General features: G+C 58.2%; 1 protein-coding gene across 1 annotated transcript; it reads left to right on the top strand.

The window, feature by feature from the left end:
- Positions 1 to 474: 474 nt before the first annotated feature.
- On the top strand, positions 475 to 14,484 carry LOC137149920 (sialic acid-binding Ig-like lectin 15). Its single transcript, XM_067543572.1, has 9 exons — positions 475 to 527; positions 7,893 to 7,906; positions 8,281 to 8,649; positions 9,103 to 9,450; positions 9,781 to 9,802; positions 12,678 to 12,757; positions 13,155 to 13,301; positions 13,607 to 13,648; positions 14,441 to 14,484. The coding sequence occupies exons 1-9, from the start codon at positions 475 to 477 to the stop codon at positions 14,482 to 14,484; spliced, it is 1,119 nt and encodes a 372-aa protein (XP_067399673.1).
- The last annotated feature ends 5,229 nt before the right edge of the window (positions 14,485 to 19,713 follow it).

The following is a 19,713-nucleotide window of genomic DNA, read 5'->3' as shown; positions in this document are numbered from 1 at the left end:
CCAGCTCTGCGGGGTCAGTTGCCCAGGCCGCGGCCCTGACACGGGCGAGGAATCTCGCCTGGTCGCTGCGGGTTTGTTTCTGACAAGCAGCAGAGTTCAAAAGGGAAGCGCCCGCCCGTCCCGTCCCCCTGGGCCCCAGAGCATAGCACACCCCCAGCTCTGCCAGGCCCACGCTCCGTGGGGCAGGGGGTCCTGCCCAGGGCCCCACCATGGCCGGCCTGGGCCCTCTCCCAGACGACGGGTCCTGAGAGGCCGGGACGGCTGCGGCTGCCGTGTGCGGTGGGTGGTGGTGTCTGTGCCCAGCCGCTGGTTAGCCCCTCTTTCTCCCCCCGGGCCCCAGCTCACTTCCCCGGGCCAGCCTGTGGTTTTGCTGTTTCACAGACAGGACGTAAAGAACTAGCCGGGCTGGGACTTCCCGTTCTGTCAGCCCAGACTTGCCGACACGCGGAGCAGGGTGCTGAGCCCGGCCGAGCCATGGACCCGCGCTGCCTCTGGCTCTGGGCTCTGCTCACAGGTAGGGCCGGCCGGTTCCCGCACTGCCCCGGGGTGGGTCGCCGGGGGGGTGCGGGCAGGGCAGCGCTGGGTGGGGCTGACACAGGGGAGTGAGGCGAGGGCTGGGGGCAGTTCCGGGCAGACGGGCCCCTCTGGCTGGGGTGGGCTGATGTGGCTTTGCACACGTGCAAGATGTGGGGGTGCGATTTCACACTCACACCAGGGGCGGGTCCTTGTGCAGGGAGCCAGGGGTGATGGAGCCCCCGGGAACCGGGCTCTGGGACCACTCGGGGCGCAGCCAGCCTGGACTCTGGTGCCTCAGGGTCTGTCCCCCCCTCGGGTCTCCACACACCTGGGCAGCCTCGCGGCGTTCAGCCCCCCTGCGCTGCCCGAGCTGCCCCTGAGCCCCCTTTCCAGGACCCTGGGGAGCCCTACATGCCCCAAAGGGCCAGGCACCCACCGTGCAGCCAGAAGCGACTCGCAGCCAGCACGGGAGTCAGAGCATTGTTAGTTCCCAGGGTCGCATGTCGAGACTTTGCCAGCAGCGTAACGAGGAGCTGCAGCAGTGACCAACCGGAAAACCCCATTCTCAGAGCTTCCTCCCGCCGGCCGCTCACGGGGAACCGGCCTCTTCCCCCAGCAACCCCCCGACCCGTCCCCTGCCCCCTCCCAGTCCTTTGTCTCCTTCCCGGGCAAGGTGGCCACTCATCCGGGTCTCCCCCTGTCACAGCTCGTTGCAGCTGGCTGGGCCAGGGCAGGGGGTCCCGGCCAGGTCTGCGTACCCGGCAGCGACCCGGCCTGCAGAGGGAGGCCCGTATAGCACCCTCTATGCGAGGACAGGCCATTACATCCGTACTCACACCCTGGATCCCATGACACCCCTTCAGCACCCGTCCGGGAACCCCGACACCCATGTGTGCGAACGCCTCTGACGGCCCCGCCTGGCGTGTTACCCTCATGTGCCCCGACCCGTCGTGCATGCACCCCAATATTCCCGATGTGCACCCTGACACTCATGTGTGCAACCCCAGTGCCCCCTAAACCACCCGCACACCCCATCATGCCCCCACCTCTGTGTGCACCCCAATAACCCGTAGGGGCACCCCGACACCTCCCCATACAACCCTCCTCCAACAAACCTGCTCATACCAGCGCCAGCCCCCCAGGCCAATCTGCTCCCATCTCCCTGGGACGTGGCGGGGAACAGGCTCCTGTCGCCCACCCCTCCCTGCCTCAGCTCCTGCCTCAGCCCCACCCCATCCAGGGCCTCAGGGGGCCCGACAGGGAACCCCCGGGGACTCTTGGGGGGAGGGTCAGTGGGGATCCAGGGGGTTTTCAGGGGCCCCAGGCTGGGGGTCGGGCTGCTGGTTGGCCTCTGGGTGTCTCTCCTTCCCCGCTGTGGGGCAGAGTCAATGGCCAGTCCTCCCCCCCCCCGCAGTATTTCCAAGCCTGCAGCAGGAATCTCACCACCCTCCAGGGGGGCAGAGGCGTTGCTAGGGGACCTGGGGGGCTGGTTCATCGCCTGCCCAGCCTGCGTCCAGTGCTCTGCGGCTGTGACTCACAGCCTGACGCCAACGGGTCACACCCTGACGCCCCGTGACCCGACCCCCAAACCGCCCTGCCCTGCCGTCTCCTCCCCGTGGAGAGTGGCCAGCGCCCAGGGTGCTTTGCAGTGACAGAGAGCAGGCGCCGGCGGCTCCTCGTTACAGACCAAAGACGCTTCCGAATGGCTCCATCCAGCGTGGCAGGTGCCCGGCGGGGGCCGCGCGGGTTTGCTCCGCGCTTCTCTTTGCAGAGACCGTCTCCAGTCACAGGAGCTCTGGCCCCTTGTGTCCAGCCATGGACGGAGGCCACGTGGCCCTTTTGCCCGGTACCTTCCCAGCGTCACTGACCCTCCTTCCAGCAGCAGGACGGCTGGGGCCGTCTCCACCTGCCTGGAGGCTGCGGGGTACTCGGGCTTGCCCCACCTGCTCTCCGGATGGCTTTGCCTGCCTGCCATGGAGACGGGCTCTGCTGTGTCTCTGCTCAGTTTAGCTGGGAGCAGCACCGCGGCAGGCGGCCCCGCGCCCCGTCTGGAGCAGGCATGGCCTGGGCAGCGCTCGGGAAACACCTCTTTGGGCAGCACATATCCACGGCTCCTGCGTGGGCTGACCCGGCAGGCGCCAGGCAGGGACAGGAGTGCTCAGTGGGTATCCACAACAGAGGAGCTAGACTAGATGCCTCGGGGTGGGGCCCAGGCAGCCCCTGCGGCCCGCCAGCGTGGGTGTGGGGAGGCACAGACCAGAGGCACGAGCCCGTCCCTCCTACTGTCCTGGACGTCAGCACCAGCCATGGGCTGGCCACAGAGCCCCCGAGCGTTTGGTGCCAGGTCCCGTCACCGGCAGCGCCACGGAGTGGCTGAACCGGGGTCGGGCTGGGCCGGCCCAGGGTCGCTTAAACAAAGTGTCACCGGCAGCGCCACGGAGTGGCTGAACCGTGTCACACAGTTTAGCAGCCCAGCCCATCTCCCCCGTCGACTTCCACATTCCCGCCGCGTACAGCAGCTACTCGCTCTCGCTGCCTGGAAAGCCCCGTGCGGGTCAGCTGGGAGGTGCCGCTGAGTGGGCCTGGTTTTCTCGTTACACGGCCTGAACGCATAACGACCGGCTCGTCTGGCTGCCCGTTAGTGGCAAGGACTGGCTGTGTGTGCTTTGGACTCTGAGTCGTCCCCTTCCTCTTGCTCTGCATCCCCTGCGGGGCCGTTGCTGGGGGCTTGTCCTTCCTGAGGAACAAACTGCAGAGCTCGATGATTTCCGTTCTCCGCCGCTGGTCTCGGTCAGACGTGGTCGGGCGCTGAACTCAGTTTCTTTACAACCGTTGAAGTTCTCCAGCCTTTTTCTCCATCCAGTTTGACACGGAACGTGGTTGCCAGGTTCTAGACCCAGCAGCGCTGAGTGACTGTGGTTGGGAAAGTGTCCCTGGGCTGGTTTGGCCTTTTCAGCCAGGTCGGCTGCTCTCTGCATGTCTGGCCCTTTGGAGACAGAGTCTCGGAGCACCAGTTCTGAGCTGCCTTCCCCAGGGGCTGTGCGGAGCTCTGGCCAGCTGCTCTCTCCGCGTTGCTCTGTAGCTCAGAAGAGCAAGGAATGGAATTTCCTGCTGTAGGGTTTTCTTGGCTCCATTTGCTTGTGGGAAGGTGAGCTGCCAGTAACAGGATCAAACATCGGATTTCATTCAGTGTGCCGTGGATTCTGCTGCAGTGCGTTGTGCTCCGCTGTCCGTCACTGGCTGCTCTGGGGTACCACAGTGAGCAAAGTGCAGAGAGAATCATGGGGTTGGCAGGGACCGCCAGGGTCATCTAGGGAGTCACCCCTGCCGGGTGCAGGAGTTCCTGTGTCTGATCCATCCAGGACGGGGGGCTAAACAGCCTCCTTTTGACACCTCCAGTGAAGGAGCTTCCACGACCTCCCGAGGCGTCTGCTCCAGTGTCCTGCTGTTCTTACAGCTAGGAAGTTTTTCCTGCAGATCTGCTGTGCTGTTGTGTGAAGCCATTGCCTCTTGTCCTGCCCTCTGTGGCAAGAGAGAACAGCCGTTCTCCATCTTTCTTACGGCAGTGTTACCTGCACACTAGGGCACCCACCTTTACCCCAGCCTGTAGGGCTCCCGGGGAAAGGCACCTGCCCTTACCCAATTCACACTCTAGAGCTCAGGGTCACCCATTCCCAGACCGTAGGGCTCCGGGTGTAACCTGGTTAATATAGGTACCCCCCTTTCCCAATCCGTAGGGCTCCGGGTGCACACTGCTGCAGGTTGGCAGGACCTTTTACCGGTGAAGGAGCCTGACCCAGTCATCTCCTTATTCTCTGTTTATTACCAGCTACCAAAACACAACACACGCCACGCACACAATGCTCCCCACTCCCACTGAGCCAGACAAACTGCTCCTGGCGGCCAGTCGGGATCAGATCACCTGGGGACTCCAGCTGCAGGGTGTGGCTGGGGGGGGTTGAGGTCTGGCAGCTCTGACCTGGGCTGGGCCCTGGAGTTAGGTTCCTAAGATCTTCCTTTTGGACCCTTAGTTGAGATAGTTATAGCCTGGGTCCTGCTTAGCTGTGCCTTAGCCAGTCATTTAAACTGAAGTGCTACAACTTCACATTGCATTTTTTGCAATACCATCGCATTGCTGACTCATGGTGAGGCTGTGATCCACCAGAACACCCAGATCCTTCTCAGCGGAGCTGCAGCCAGGCCAGCTTTCCCCCACTCTGTATTTGTTGTTCATTTTCTCTTCCCTAAGTGCAGCACCTTACCTTTGTCTTTGCTGAATTTCATTTTATGTCTATAGCCCAGTTCTCCAATTTATCAAGATCCCTCTGAATTTTAGCTCTATCCTCCAAAGAGTTAGAAACCCCCCACCCCCACCTCCCAGCTTTGTGCCATCTGCAAGTGTGAGCAGCGTGCTGTGTATTCCTCCATCCAGGTCATTAATAAAGATGTTAAATAACACCAGACCCAGAACAGATCCCTTTGGAACCCCACTTGAGACCTCCCTCCAATCTGACCCCATTCCATCACTAGTTACTCTTTGTTTGTGGTTGTGTAACCAATTATGTATCCACTCAGAGGTAGTTCTGTCGAGCCCACGTCTCCAGCTTACTTCTCAGAATGTCCTGTGGGGCTGTGTCAGAAGCCTGGCTGAAGGCCAGGTACGTTATGTCCACCGCATTCCCCCATCCACCAAACCAGCTACCCTGTCAAAGAAGGCAATCAAGCTGGTTTGGCATGATTTGTTCTTGGTAAATCCACACCGGCTGCTAGTGATCACCTCTTCGTCCGCCAGGTATTCACAAACTGAATGTTTTATACATCGCTCAAGTAGTATCCCAGGTATTGAAGTCAGGCTGACTGGTCTGTAGTTCCCCAGCTCCTCCTTTTTCCCCTTTTTCAAGTTGGGCACTACCTTAGCCCTTCTCCAGTCTTCTGGGACCTCTCCTGTCATCCGGGGGTTTGTAAATATTATTGCCAGTGGCGCTGAGATTTCATCAGCTAATTCCGTCACTTCAGTTTCTTAGTAACACTTTGACGTGTTTTGTCTTTTAAGTGCATTATTTCTATATACCTGGAAAAACCGTGGACGATGACCAGGTCGTGGTTCGCATAAATCTGCAGTTGATCTCTTCCAAGGGCTCTCTGGTGGGGTGTTTGCACACTGTCAGCATTGTCTCATGAGTTGATTTGTGCTGAATCTCCTCTCAAAAATCCATCAAATCCTCCATTGAGTACTCCCCTGTCTCACTAGGCCCATCATGGCAGCCACACTACAGCTGAGGGAGGCTGTTGGGCTTTGATCCTTTGATCACACGCACTCTGAATGCACAGCTTTTGTCTCTGCAGTGAACTGGCCCATGCAGTTCAGAATCCCTCCAGGGCTATGCCAGGTGAGGTCAGCGCTGGGCAGGGTCGAAGGTGATTGTAACGCCTTTCTGAGATGACTGTGATGTCAGCGCCTGAGTCGCTTTTAAAGTCCATAATCTTGCCAGGAATATTCAGTTTCACTCTCCACGCAGGTTCTGTGTCATCCCCCATGATCAATCCCAGAAACAATTGCTCATGATTGTCTGTAATATGAGCCAACTCCCACACTGCTTTGGTGTGGCAAGCAGCTGCAGAACGTCCGTATTTCATGCATTTATTACACCCTGTGCCTCTGGCTGGACATGCATCATCTTTTCAGATACGACTTTTTCCACTGCTTGTGCACGTCGGCTGGAATTTCTCCCTCTTGGCCTGGGATTTCCCTCTCCCTGCCTCAGGGATTTTATGACAATGACTTTTAACATGCAAGTGTCTGTTTGCTGTTTCTAAGCTAGTTGCAGGTGTTTCAAGTTGCTCCTGCCGTTTGTTCGGTTGTTTGACTAGTTCAGACTGCTTTGCTCTCTGTACAGCTGTGGCTAGGGTTAAATCTCTCTTCTCTTGTAGCAGCTGTGAAAAATGTTAGTCTGTTAACCCAGTAACCAGCCTGTCCCCGAGATTTCCATGTTTTCAGTTCCCCAAATCACCGTTCTCAGCCAGTGTGTGCAGAGCTCTTATAAAACATTCATCATTTCTCCCTCGTCCTTGAACTCTCTGTTGAAAACAGGCTCTTTCATAAACCACATCTCTCTGCAGTATAAATTATGCATCAAACATAGCCAGAACCCTTTCATGGTCATCTCTGTGACTGTCACCAGTAAAGTAAAAGGATTTAAAGATATGATCTGCCTGCTTCCCCATAGCAAAAACTAAGGAAGATACGTGTATATTTCCAGTGCCTTTCTGGAGTTTGTTTGCAGTTCAAAAGCTTGCAAAATACTGCATCCAATCTGTGCACTGGGAAGATTTGTCAAAGCGGAAGTTCTCTGGGGAATTGAAGAGTGGCATATTGATGAAATCCTGCAGCTTTTGTTGCTTTGTTCCTTCTGTTTGCAACCTGTGTTGTTGATTTCCTTGCATCTCTGTTCTTAGTTTACACCTGACACCATGTCATGTTCTCCTGTACCAGATATGGGCTGGCTACAGAGCTTCCTTCCCAGAGATACACACCAGATGTTGTTCATAAGATCCTTCAATGTCTGACAGGCTGAGCTTAGCTTAGATAAAGCGTGTTACACTCAGTGCCACAGAGTGGCTGAATGGTGTCATACAGTTCAGCATGCCACCACACCCTGTCCCTGTCTCTAGGGGGTGTCACGCGGGCTGGATCAGTGGGGGGCATTTCATATATTGTGTGACATCAGTGTGTTAGCATCGTAGTAATGCGTGTGGGATAGGCCATGTCAGGCACTGTTAGAAAGGATGTATTGTGCTAAGTAAGATGACAATTCTTACGTTCATGTGTGATGTGTGAAATGGAAATATGGGTATATTTCATATATCTGTATTTCAAATGGTGCTGGCTGGGACACACCCCAGAGAGGATGGCCGCAGGACAATAGCCTGCTTAATGGCCCATTAAGACACTCACGGATGCAAGGGGCCCAGGAAGAAACTAAAGGCAGACCTGAAGAGTTACCAGGATTGGCCCATGTGACTCTGGACTCCATTTTAGTTCTTGTAACTTTCCACAAGACAGCATGGCCAGGGCCAGAGGGTTTATAAGATCAAACCACAGGATCCATTTTGTCTATGATCCTGTCCAGCTGCAGACACACACCGACCTCTGGACCAATTCACTTGCAACTGAACCGAAGGACTTAGACCCATCCAGGTATTGGATGTGAACCAGAAGAACTGTACAAGCCTGCAACTCCACAATTCTCCCAGAAACTGGATGTGTATGGACTTTCAATCATTTGTATGTATCTGATTTGCTTTGACCCTTGAACATTTCTCTTACAGTTTCTTTCTTTCTTTTTACAATAAACCTTTAGTTTTAGTTACTAAAGGATTGGCTGGCAGCGTGGTATTTTAGGTAAGATCCAAACTTATATAGATCTGGTGCTGGGGCTGACCCCTTGGGGTCAGAGGGAACCTTTTTAGTAAAGAGCAGAGAGTTTAAATAACTTGTCTCTTTACTGGACCTAATGCTGACTGGGAGCCAGAGGCTGAAATGCAGTAAAGGGGGCTGTGGGCATTTGTGTACTGGCTTCATGATCACCATTTGGGGGAATCAAGAGCGCAGTTTGTGGCTGGTTGGGAAGCCTGACTTTCGTGTCACCCGCCAGTGCTGGGAGAATCAGCTCTGTTTACAGCCTGCTCTGACCTTGGCATTTTCAGGTGGCTGCCCTAGGCTCGGATGGGTCACAGGGAGGATTCTGGCCTGCAGCTCAGGAGAGCCCGGCTGGTCCATGCACGTCCCCAAACAGATAACAGGGCTGAGAGGACGCTCCCTTGTGCTGCCCTGCAACTTCATGCACCCGAAGCCCAACTACACGGGTGAAATCGAGGTGATCTGGAAGACCGATGTTCTCCAGTGCTGGGTGAGGAACGACAGTGCCACGGGCAGCATCGACAACTGCACGGCTAGGCAGGGGCCGGGTGGGCGCTACCGCCTGGCTGGGGACCCCCGGCAGCACAACCTCTCCCTGCACATAACAGAGCTGAGCTTCGAGGACAGCGGAAGCTACACGTGCCGGGTGGTGCTTACAGAAGACCTGAATTGCGCCTGGGAGAATACCTCTGGGATAACGCTCACCGTGGAAGGTACCTGCCCAGGGTCAGGGTCCTCCGCCCTTGGGGCCTGTCTAGGCAATCCCGGGGTCACACACTCTGCCAGCCAGGGCCCTCCTGCTGGCTGCAGGCAGGGGAAGAATGCATGTGGGGCAGGGGCCCGGGGGTCCTTCCCCTCCCAGAGCCGGGGCTCCCCTCGAAGAATGGCCCTGTGCAGAACCCCCAGAGCCTGGAGCCACCTGCGGCAGAGCGCAGAGGGCATGGAGCCATCCCGGCGCCCCGGTGCTGCATGCCAGGCAGTGCCTGCCCAGGGAATTGCTCTCTGCCATGGCTCAGCCAGCCTGGGAGGCCCAGGCCATTTCCCTGCCCTAGCGGGGAAGGGGGGGTGTCTCAGTAGTGCCCTGCCCCAAGGCAGACAGGGGGCCGATCCCAGCCCCCCACAAGCTGCCTGCTCCCCCATCGGTGCCTCCTCTCCTCTCCCCACAGCAGCACCCACCATCCTCAACCTCTCGCTGCTCCCCGAACCCCGCCCTTGGCGGGTGGCCTGCACAGCCGAGGGGTTGCCCGTGCCCAACATCACGTGGCTGGGGCCGGCGGGGAGAGAGGAGGGGCAGCAGCCGCAGCAGGCCGGTGGGTCCCGGTACCAGGTGACGCGGGAGCTGATAGTGAGCCGGAACGGGACCTACACCTGCCGGGCAGAGAACGTGCACGACTGGACGGAGCGCTCGCTGTTTGTGGGGCCCGCGGGGCCGCCCCTGCTCCTCGTCCTCCTGCCGCCAGCGGCCCTGATCCTGCTCTCCGGCCTCCTGCTCGTCCTCGGCTGCCGACGGAGAGGTAGGGGCGAGGCACGCCCGGGGCAGCCCCAGCCTGCCTGGCATCGCAGCAGCCCCGGGCCTGGCGCTGCCCCCAGAGCTCCCCAGGAGTGCTGGGGTGCTGGGGTGAGACACGGGGCTCACTCCCCTGGCTAGCCCCGTCCGCCCCGCGTGGTTGGGTGGGGGCAGGATGGCGGGCACTGCCCCTTGCTCACAGCCACGTCGCCATGGCACCCAGGCGCTGCCGTGCCCCAGGTACAGAACTATGGGGTGGGCAGGACGGGGCCCAGCCCAGCCGGCGGCAGCTGGGCCCTGGCGCCAACTCTGACGTCTCCACCTTGCTCTCTTACAGGCGGCTGCCAGGTCCCGAGGAGGTGAGTGTCCTCCCCGTGCCTGTGTGTGTCAGTGGGTGTGCAAGGGCAGGGTGTGTCAGTGGGGGTTTGTCTTGGCATGTGTGCGAGGGCATGGTGTGCAAGGCCTGTATATGCATGTCTGGTTGGGTGTGCGAGAGCAGGGTGGGAGTGTGAGGACCTGGTATGTGTCTGGGCGGGTGTGTCCAGACAGGTGTGCGAGGGCAGGGGATGTGTCTCGTGGGTGATGTGAGGGCTGGGGTTGCTTAGTGGGCAGGTGTGCAAGGTCTGGGTGGGTGTGTCAGTGGATGGAAGTGCAAAGGTAGGAGGTGTCTGGGTGGGTGTGCCTAGGCAAGCGTGCGAGGCAGGGTGTACATAGTGAGTGCGGGGTGCGGCCGGCGTGTGTGTGTCAGTGGGTGGGGTGTCTGGGGGGTGTGAGAAGGCAGGGGGTGTCAGTAGGCACCTGTGTCAGTGGTGGGTGTGTCTGGGTGGTTGTGTAGGTGGGTGCAGATGGGCAGGTGTGTCTGGGCGGGTGTGCAAGGGCAGGGGGGATGTGAGTGGCTAACACTATGTTCTTTGCACCAATCTGCACCACACGTGCCGCCCTGCGCTAGTGCCTCTCCCCACAGATCACAGCAGGCTGCGGGGCTGGGCTGGGGCTAAACTGCCCCCCACTTAGTACAGCACCCCCCACCCCCCCGCCGGTCTGTGCCTGTCCGTGTGGCAGGGTCGGTCTGTCTGTCTGGCTCAGCAGCTGGGCCGGCCTGGCAGCGCCCCAGAGTGTGGGCGGGCCGGGGATGGTTCTCTGGGCAGCTGGGCTGGGTCTCTCCCTGCCTCCCGTGTCTAACCCACTTCCTTCTCCAGGGCCCCGGCCCCCCCGGCAGGTCCCCCCCAGGATGCACCTTGCACAGGTAGGAGCGGGCAGGGCCCTGGGCCAGCTGCCACGGGGCTGGGGGGGGGTGGGTTCCCTGCACCGCTCGTGTGTGGGCATGAGGGTGCTGGGGGGGTGAGACTTGGGGCGGAGGGGGGCTCAGGGGAGCATGTGGGCTGGGGTGGGGTGTACCAAGTCTCTGCTGAGCAGAGCACACTGTGTTTGCTGGGGGTCTGCTTAAACGAACCCCCCCCCACCCCCCGAAGTACCAAAAAATGAGTCACTTGAAAACACAAAAGACGTTGGCATCGAAACTTGCCGACCAGCTGAGCACCCTGACTGGGCCACGCAGCCCTGGCCCCGGCAGCCCCAGCCCCGCAGCCCCAGCCCCGGCCACGCAGCCCCCGGCCACGCAGCCCCGGCCCCGCAGCCCCGGCCCCGGCAGCCCCAGCCCTGGCCCCGCAGCCCCAGCCCCCGGCAGCCCCGGCCCCGGCAGAAATCCAAAGGGCTTTCACCCAGCCCAGCAGTTCTGACCAGTGGCCCCCTTGCCATGTGTGTCGTGCAGCCCCAGGCAGCTGCATGGAGCCACTGTCGCCTCCCTGCTGCCCCGGGTGCAGAGGGCACCGAGGGCTGCCCGGCCCCCTCCCTCGCACACAAATGAAGCTGGTCCCAGCCCGTACATGAAAGCGGCCAGACTGGGTCAGACCAAGGGTCCAGCCAGCCCAGGATCCTGTCTGCCCACAGCGGCCACTGCCCGGTGTTTCCGAGGGCAGGACCAGTGCAGGGCCGCCATTGAGTGATCCGTCCCGCGGCCGCGCCCAGCGTCACAGCAGGCAGGGGCTGGTCAAAGAGGCAATACGATCTTTTCTGTCTTGTTCTCTGTCCCTTCCCAACGATTGCCAACATCCGGGTCGCTTGCTGAGTGCCCGGCTCACTGGGCGGATCTTTGCAGAGAACTAGCCACAGCAACGCCAAGATCTTTCCTGAGTGGGAACAGCTCGTTTAGACCCATGCTTTTATCTGGATAGCTGGGTTATGTTCTCCAACATGCATTACTCTGCATTTATCAACACTGAATTTCACCTGTCGTTTTGTTGCCCTGTCACCAGTTCTGTGAGCTCCCTTTGTAACTCTTCGCAATCTGCTTTGCACTTCACTATCCTGCGTAGTTTTGTATCAGCTGCAAATTTTGCCACCTCCCTGTTTACCGCCTTTCCCAGATCATTTATGAGTATGTTAAACAGTGCTGGTCCCAGTGCAGACCCCGGGGGACACCACTATTCACCTCTCTCCATTCCGATAATTGAGCGTTTATTCCTGCCCTTTGTTTCCTATCTTTTACCCAGTTACTGATCCAGGAGGGGCACTTCCCTCTTACCCCATGACAGCTTACTTTGCTTAAGAGCCTTCAGTGAGTGACCTTGTCACAGGCTTTCTGAAACTCCAGCTACACCCTATTCACCGGATCACCCTTGGCCACGTTAGCTGGCCCCCTCAAAACATTCCAGTAGCTGGGTGAGGCAGGATTTCCCTTCACAAAAGCCGTGCTGACTTTCCCCAACAAATCGTGTTCGTCAGAGTGTCTGATCAGTCTGTTCTTTGCTGTGCTTTCACCCACTTGGCTGCTTACTGGAGTTAGGCCGACCCGCCTGTGATTGTGGGATCCCCTCTGGGGCTGCATTTAAAAATCACTTGTTACGTTAGCTGCCTGCCACTCCTCTGGACAGAGGCTGATGGAAGCGATAGGCTACGTGCCTCGGTTAGCGGTTCTGCAATTTCCCATTCAAAGTCCTTCAGGACCCCTGGGTGGATCCCGGCCGGGCCTGGTGATTTATCACTGTGCAATGTATCCCCTTGTTCCAAAACCACCTCCCGTCACAGCTCAGTCCGGGACAGCTCCTCCCATCCGTCAGCTGGACAGAACGGCTCGGGCGTGGGAATCCCCCGCACAGCCAGAGCCGTGGGGAGCGATGCAAATACGTCAGTCAGCTTCTCCCCATGGCGCATCTTCCCTGCGCGCCCCTCTAGCGCCTCCCTCGTCCAGCTGCCCACCGAGGGCCTGGCCGGCTCCCTGCTCCGCACGCGCCTACGGGACGTTTTACTGTCGGGTTGTGTGTCTTTAGCTGGGTGCTCTGCCCAGGCTCCCTGGGCCTGCCTGCTTACACGCCGCCTAGTTACACTGCCACCTGCTTACACGCCGCCTGCTTACACGCTGCCTACTTACACACTGCCTAGTTACACTGCCACCTGCTTACACGCTGCCTGCTTACACGCCGCCTACTTACACACTGCCTAGTTACACTGCCACCTGCTTACACGCCGCCTGCTTACACGCCGCCTACTTACACACCGCCTCGTTACGCGCCGCCTAGTTACACTGCTCCTTGTTACATTGCCGCCTGCTTACACACCGCCTCGTTACGCGCCGCCTAGTTACATGCTGCCTACTTACACGGCTGCATGCAGCTGCCCCGAGTTCATGCCCCTTTCTCTTCTCCTGGCCAGGAGAAAGGGAGAACCTGGGGACAGCTCAGCCTGGCCAGGCCGATAGCTGCTCTCCCCGCCAACCAGCCGCTCCTGCCCTGGCAGAGAACCTGGACAGCTGCACCTACGCGGATCTGGCTGTCGCCAGTGCTGGGGCCGGCAGGCGCGGTGAGTGGACGAGCCTGGCCGGGGGAGGGATCCCAGACCCTCCCGGCTCCATGCCGGGCTGCCGGGAATAGCTCCACACTCTGCCCCGCGGCCCGGTGCCCCATAGGACACAGACGCCCCCAGGCCCCGAGCAGAGCTTGCTGCAGGAGCCGTCCCTGTGAGCGTGGGGCGCAGAGGCTGGCACGCCAGTGTTTGCCTCTCCCCCAGCAGTGGCCATGGGCCCAGCATCGCCGTGGGGCGGGGCCGGGGTGTGGGGCCTTTCCCCAGCGCGCCTGTCCCGCTAACCGTGGCTGCTGTGCTCGCAGGTCACCAGCCCGGAGCCCGGAGCCACCCAGCGCCCGCGGAAGGTAAGTGGTGCTTCTGGGCACGGGGGGCCGGCTGGATGGGGGGGCCGGAAAGGAGCGTCTCCCTGGGGGGAGCCCGGCCAGCCTGCTGGGCTGAGCCGAGCCACCCCCAAGCCCCCATTTCGGGAGAGTCGCTGGTTTCCTGGGGGCCATGCGGGCACCGTCCCCTGCAGGCAACTGCACCCCGGGGCCCTGGGGCGTGGCTGCTGTCTGTCCCCTGGCACCCAGGGCCTGACGGGGGGTGGGGGAGGGGAGGGAAGACAGGCCGGGGAAGCTGTGGTTAAGCATTGCTGTGTGGCTGTTAAACACCAGAGGTGGCTGGGTGAAGGATCCTGGTATGAACCGCCCCTGTGCCACCCCAGAGGCAGCCGCATCTCTGCGCTAGGTGAGGGTCCCTGTATAACAGCCCTGGTGCACCCAACCCCGAGGCAGCCGCATCTCCACGCCAGCGAGGGTCCCAGTTAGCAGGGAGCCTTTGGGAAATGGTATGGGGGAACCTGTTGGTCCCTGATCCAGGCCTTCCCTGGGGCCAGGCTGGGCCAGCTCCACACTCTGCCCCTCACCCACCAGGCTCTGCACAGCCCCACCCGTTGCCCCCAATGTCCCTTCCCCCCCTGCAGCTCAGGCAGGACCCCTTGCTAGGCCAGGGCCCACACCCTGCCCCCAGAGCACATGCCCTGCGCGAGGCCCCGACCCTCAGTGGAGGGGTGGGTATTTATACACCCCTGGACAGGCTGGGGGAGCCCCTCCGTGGTAGCGTCCGCCCTTTGCTAACGCGTTCGGGTCTCTCTGCAGAGATCACCTATGCTGAGCTGGAGCTGGACACGGGACCCAAGTGATCGGCCCATCGCGGCACCCTCCCTGCCCCAGTCCTGTGGGGTCACCGCGCTAGGCAATGGAGCCTGGAGCACCCTCCCCACACAGCAAAGCGACACTCAGCTGCCTCCCCCGCGGCTGTGAGTGCAGCCCCCCTCACTCCCTGCCATGTCCTTCGGTACCAGTACCAGACAGGGGCTGGCGACAGAGCCTGCGTCTACACCAGCCGTTGATGACACACACGATGCCATCTCGTGGCTGGACTCTGCAATGCAGTTTAGCATCCCATTACACTCCTGTGAGCCGGAGCACCTTGTGTTTGTGGGGACTGAATTGCATAGTGGCGTCTGCAGCACCACATGCACTGCCCCCCGCCACGTGGATAAAGAGGCAGCCTAGGGAGGGTTGACTCAGCAGCACGAGCCGCATGTACCTGTCTCCTTATAAGGAAATGAAGTGACCCCACCCGCTGGTGCGTGGTCAGCAACTGCCCAGGATAATTGTAATCACCTGGTTGGCTGGTTCATACCTGCCCGGGAAATCAGGAGCACCTGGTTGGCTAAACTCTGAGCCATGACCTTAGAAGGTCATGCAGCAAATAGCAACCAATGGGGCTTAGCCTCTGCTGACCAGGGGAAACTATAAAAGTTCAAACCCAGGTGGCAGAAGGCAGAGAGGAATTGAATCCACCTGGCATCCTGCATATCCCCTGGTCTTGTCGGCTCGGCGGGCTGATGCATCTTCACTAGCCTGCTTCACTGTGAACTGATCACTCACAGTGGCTCTCTCCCGTCTGCAGTATCTTAAGCAAACGGCAACTGAATTTGGCCAGCATAGTATACCTGTATATAATGTTTGTGAGTATGGATTAACTGTTTTCTGTTGTGTTTGTCTTGTAACTTCTTTGGGGAACTCCAAAACTGGGCACCCTAGTGTCACATGCTGGCAGCCACGCGTTGATCCAGGAGAGATCACAAAACGCTAAAGTCTTGGGTGGCACATTTTGTCCTTTCGTGCACGGAGTTCTCCTGCCCTTTGCTATCACTGTTTGCTGTGTAATTGCTTGCTGTGAAACTGTTTATTGTAGAAATAGAACTGTTTATTATAAGGATAGAATTGTTTATTATAAAATAAAGGGTTTATTGGTTAAGCAAACCCCCAGAATCATCACTGTCTCACTTAACCCCCCGTATCCCAAACCGAACCGATCAGAGAATTTTTCTCTCCGTTTCCACAGTGTTCACACCCTATCCACCCCGCTGGGTAATCACCTGTGTCTGACACATACATAGGGGAGTCACTGGAAAACTAGTAACCTGCTGGTCAGTGATTTCACGGAGAAATGTACACAGCACCTGCCTATGGGAAGATATCGATTCCCCCGAACAACGTCCCAAAGCCGCCAGCCCTGCCACGGCAAAGGCTGCCAGACAGGCCTGTCCTCAACAAAGGGACGCGTGTTTACCTCTCTTCACACATGTCCTGCACAGGGTCCCCCCGACAGCAGGGGCGGAAATGGCAGGGAACAGAACAATTTGCATTTCAGCAAACTCAGGGGAGGGAAGAAAGCGCCTGGAGTTTCCGTCTCCACCAGCTTCCATGGCGCCTGCCCACAGCCTGAACAAACTCGACGTCGAAGGGTAACCCGCAGAAGCATCCACTCCCAAGGGTCGCTGGCTAGAAAGGCCAGGGGCAGAGAACACCCAGGTCTCTCTTTCACCTGAGAGGACAAAGTCCCCAGCACCAGTGTTAAACTTAGAAAAGAAAAGACTAGCTGGGTCTCATTCAGGGGACAAGCCAACACACCACGTTTATTGTACACGAACGAGCATCCAAAAGCCGTCCCGGTCACACACACATTCCTACGCAAGAGTTCTGCAGGCTGGTGTCCTATAGTGACCGGTCCTTTCATGCGTTGCTCGAGCCAGACTAGTGGCCTGCTAGGCTGGGCACCAGGGGGGAACCGGGCCCCTGTCAGTCGCGAATCCGATGCTCCAAGTTGACAATTGCAGAATAAAGTTTCCCTGGTCTGACCCCATCTTTTCTACTTGCTGCTCTCATGTCAGTCTAGGGGCCTGGCTGTGTCATGCTGCCCCTGGGTTCAGTGTGGCTGTTAATCACCAGCTAAGTGCTAGCATGACGAGTCTCTTATTTTGTACTTTCTTTGTTCCTTCCCAGGGTGGATCCTTCTCTACTGGAGAGCTGTTTATTTGCACTTTAGGGTCCTTGATAGGCATTCTTCGTCCTTCAGGGTCAGGCTGGGGCAGTCCGTATCTTCACTCCCCTTTCTGTTGTCAGAGCAGTTTAGGTTAGGTCTTTCTATGCCCTGCGCATACATTCCTCACTCACACACACAGAATTCATCGAGATAGTTTTAGGTTCAGTGGTACCAGTGTCAGGAAAGAGCGCACGGCAAGACACCAGCAAGACGGAGTCCGCCTATGCCGCACTGAACAGCGATGTACTGTTATCATAACAGGAAAGGAAAAATCTCTCTCTGCCTCTATCTCACTGATACAATAAAACACGGAGTCTGCACTGATTGGTTTACACAGCTCCTGGGGATCCTCACACCGCTGAGCCCCTGGGAGCACTCCTGATGAGGAGAGGGTCTGTCATCCTCTGGAACCCTGCTGGAAGGCGGGGGTTAGGAGGGGGAGGGCGCAGGGGAGTCCAGCTTAAACAAGGCCTGGAACCAAACCTTGCTGGGCGAAGTTTCAGACTGTCAGGTGCATCTTTTCACGTGTATTTGCTGGTAACCATCTCTAGCGTGAGCTCGGACACGCGCACTCACGTCAAGCCCTGTCTTCTTGTGTGAATACACTTCTTTTCTTTGTAGCTAAACCAACCCAGTGCAGGGTATGAACCGGACCGACTGATAGAGCCAATTAAAGCAATGAACTGCTGAGTATTGTCTCATTACAGGGCCAATACATTTTATCGTCCCTCTCATCACTCCAGGAGAGGGCTGGACGTTTCAGAACACTTGGTTTTGGGAAAATGCGAGGCTGGAGTCACCGTGGTGGCTAACCAAGGCTGGTGGGAGCCAGTGGAAATCTGGTATTGCAGCAGGCTCTGGGATCCAAAGCCTTGGAGGAGGGTGTCACGCTGTCTGGATAAGGGGGGCCCCTGAGGTGTATTCAGGAGCTCCGATTACTCCTTTCTACACCAGTCTCGCTTTGGGGGTGTCATGCGGGCTGGCTTGAGTGGGGGGGCATGTAGTATATGGTGTGACATCAGCATGGCAGAATCATAATAATCCAGGTGGGATAGGCCATGTCAGGTACTGTTAGGAAGGTTGTAATGTGCTAAGTAAGATAATAATACTTGTGTTCATGTGTGATATGTGAAATGGAAGTTATAGATGTATTTGAGATATCTGTATTTCAAACTGCTCTGCCTGGGCAACACCCCAGAGAGGAAGGCTGCAGAACAATGGCCAGCGTAATGGCCCATTAAGGCATTCCCAGGTGCAAGGGGCCCTGAGGGAGAAGCCAGCATCACCACTGAGTCACCAGAACCTGCTGACGTGACTCTGGACTCCATGGCAGGCAGCCTACCTGATGAAGCATCAGGACTGTACCATGTGACTATGGACCCCAGGCACACCGGAGGAGTCACCAGGATTGGCCCATGTGACTAGGGACTCCATTGTGGGTCTTGTGACTGCCCACAGGCCGCATGACCGGAGGAGGGGGTTTATAAGATCAAGCCAGAGAAACCATCTTGTCTTTGCTCCTGTCCAGTCTGCAGACACACACCGATCTCTGGACCAATTCATCTTGCAGCTGAACCGAAGGACTTAGATCCATCCAGGTACTGGATGTGAACCAGAGGGGACTATACAAGCCTGCAAATCCACAATTCTCCCAGAAACCTGAAGTAAATGGACTTTTAATCATTTGTATATCTGTGATTTACTTTAACCCTTTAACATTTCTCTCATGGTTTATTTCTTTCCTTTTACAATAAACCTTTAGTTTAGACACTAAAGGATTGGCTGGCAGCGTGGTATTTTAGGTAAGATCCAAACTTACATTGATCTGGTGCTGTGGCTGACCCCTTGGGGTCAGAGGGAACCTTTCTAGCAAAGAGCAGAGAGTTCTAGTAACCGGTCTCTTTGCTGGACCCGGTGCTGATTTGGGAGCCTGGAGCTGAAATGCAGTAAAGGGGGCTGTGGGCATTTGTGGACTGGCTTCGTGATATCCAGTGTGGGGTAATCAGAAGCAGTTTGTGGCTGGTTGGGAAGCCGGGCTTCAGTGTCACCCACCAGCATGGGGAGAATCTGCTCTCCTTTTGCAGCCTGCCCTGACCTTGGCATTATCAGTTGGCTACCCTGGGCACTGGTCGTATCACAGAGGGTGGCCCAGTCGGCAGACAGAAAGCTGCCTGGTGCCGGCAGTGGGCGTCCCGGGCACAGCCACAGGGGCCCGGCCGTGAGAGGCACTCGGGCTCACAGGGTAAGAGGTGACACAGCCCCTCGCTGGTCTGGGCTGTCCCCCAGAATGTGACCACTCCCCATCACCCCTTCTCCCAGCTCAGTGACTGGCACCTGAGTGGGGGCCTGTGGATGCTGCTCTCCGAGCAGGCCCTGCCGTGCAGGGAGACTGAGGCCCACTGGAGGTTCACTGGCCCATATCAGCCATGTGTCAGGCCTGACGTACTCACTACACCTAACACAGTGGGTCCTTCAGCCAGGGGGCTTGGAGTCTCTGGGAACCGAGCATCGGTGAGAATCCTGCTCAGGCAAAGACTACTGCGTGCCAGCATGATCGATCTGTTGCTGACTGCCGGCTGTCAGCATCGAGGCTGCACTGTCTCAAGTCATGCTGCAGTGTGTCTGTGAAGCGTTTCTTCTGGCTGCCTCGTGCCTTCCAGTTCACCGTACAGCGCGGCTTGGCTATGCTGGTGTCATCCATCCTTGGCCCGTGAGCAGCCCAGCGTCAGTGTGATGTGATGCGCTGCACGCCGTGGGATGACGGCGCTCCAGAACCTCAGTACTGGTAACCTGACCCATCGTGTGATGCAGCGTGTGCCGTGCAGGTGCTGTGAATGGACCTTACAGAGAAGCTTCATGTGATGCCTGTAGCATGCCCAGGTCTCTCTCCTGGGCGACAAGGGGGGAGCACACGTGCTCTAGAGACTCCAAACTTGGTTGGTTTGAAGCCGAAGACCAAGTTGCTGCCAGATGCCACCCGACAGCCTGCAAAGGGTGAGTGGGCTTCGCTGATGTGACTGGTCAGCCCTGGGTC

This window comes from Emydura macquarii, unplaced genomic scaffold (assembly GCF_026122565.2).
Source record: "Emydura macquarii macquarii isolate MOO-44397 ecotype Brisbane River unplaced genomic scaffold, CSIRO-AGI_Emac_v2 contig_915, whole genome shotgun sequence".
Lineage (NCBI taxonomy): Eukaryota > Metazoa > Chordata > Testudines > Chelidae > Emydura > Emydura macquarii.
The sequence above is the reverse complement of the archived record's forward strand: the minus strand, read 5'-3'. Positions and strand labels throughout refer to the sequence as shown.

Excerpts from the sequence above, each read along its gene's own strand:
- LOC137149920 (XM_067543572.1), top strand. The coding sequence starts at position 475 with ATGGACCCGCGCTGCCTCTGGCTCTGGGCTCTGCTCACAGGTAGGGCC. Across the intron at positions 12,758-13,154 it reads ACGGGACGTTTTACTGTCGG|GAGAAAGGGAGAACCTGGGG; the intron begins GTTGTGTGTCTT and ends TCTCCTGGCCAG. Across the intron at positions 13,302-13,606 it reads TGCTGGGGCCGGCAGGCGCG|GTCACCAGCCCGGAGCCCGG; the intron begins GTGAGTGGACGA and ends CTGTGCTCGCAG.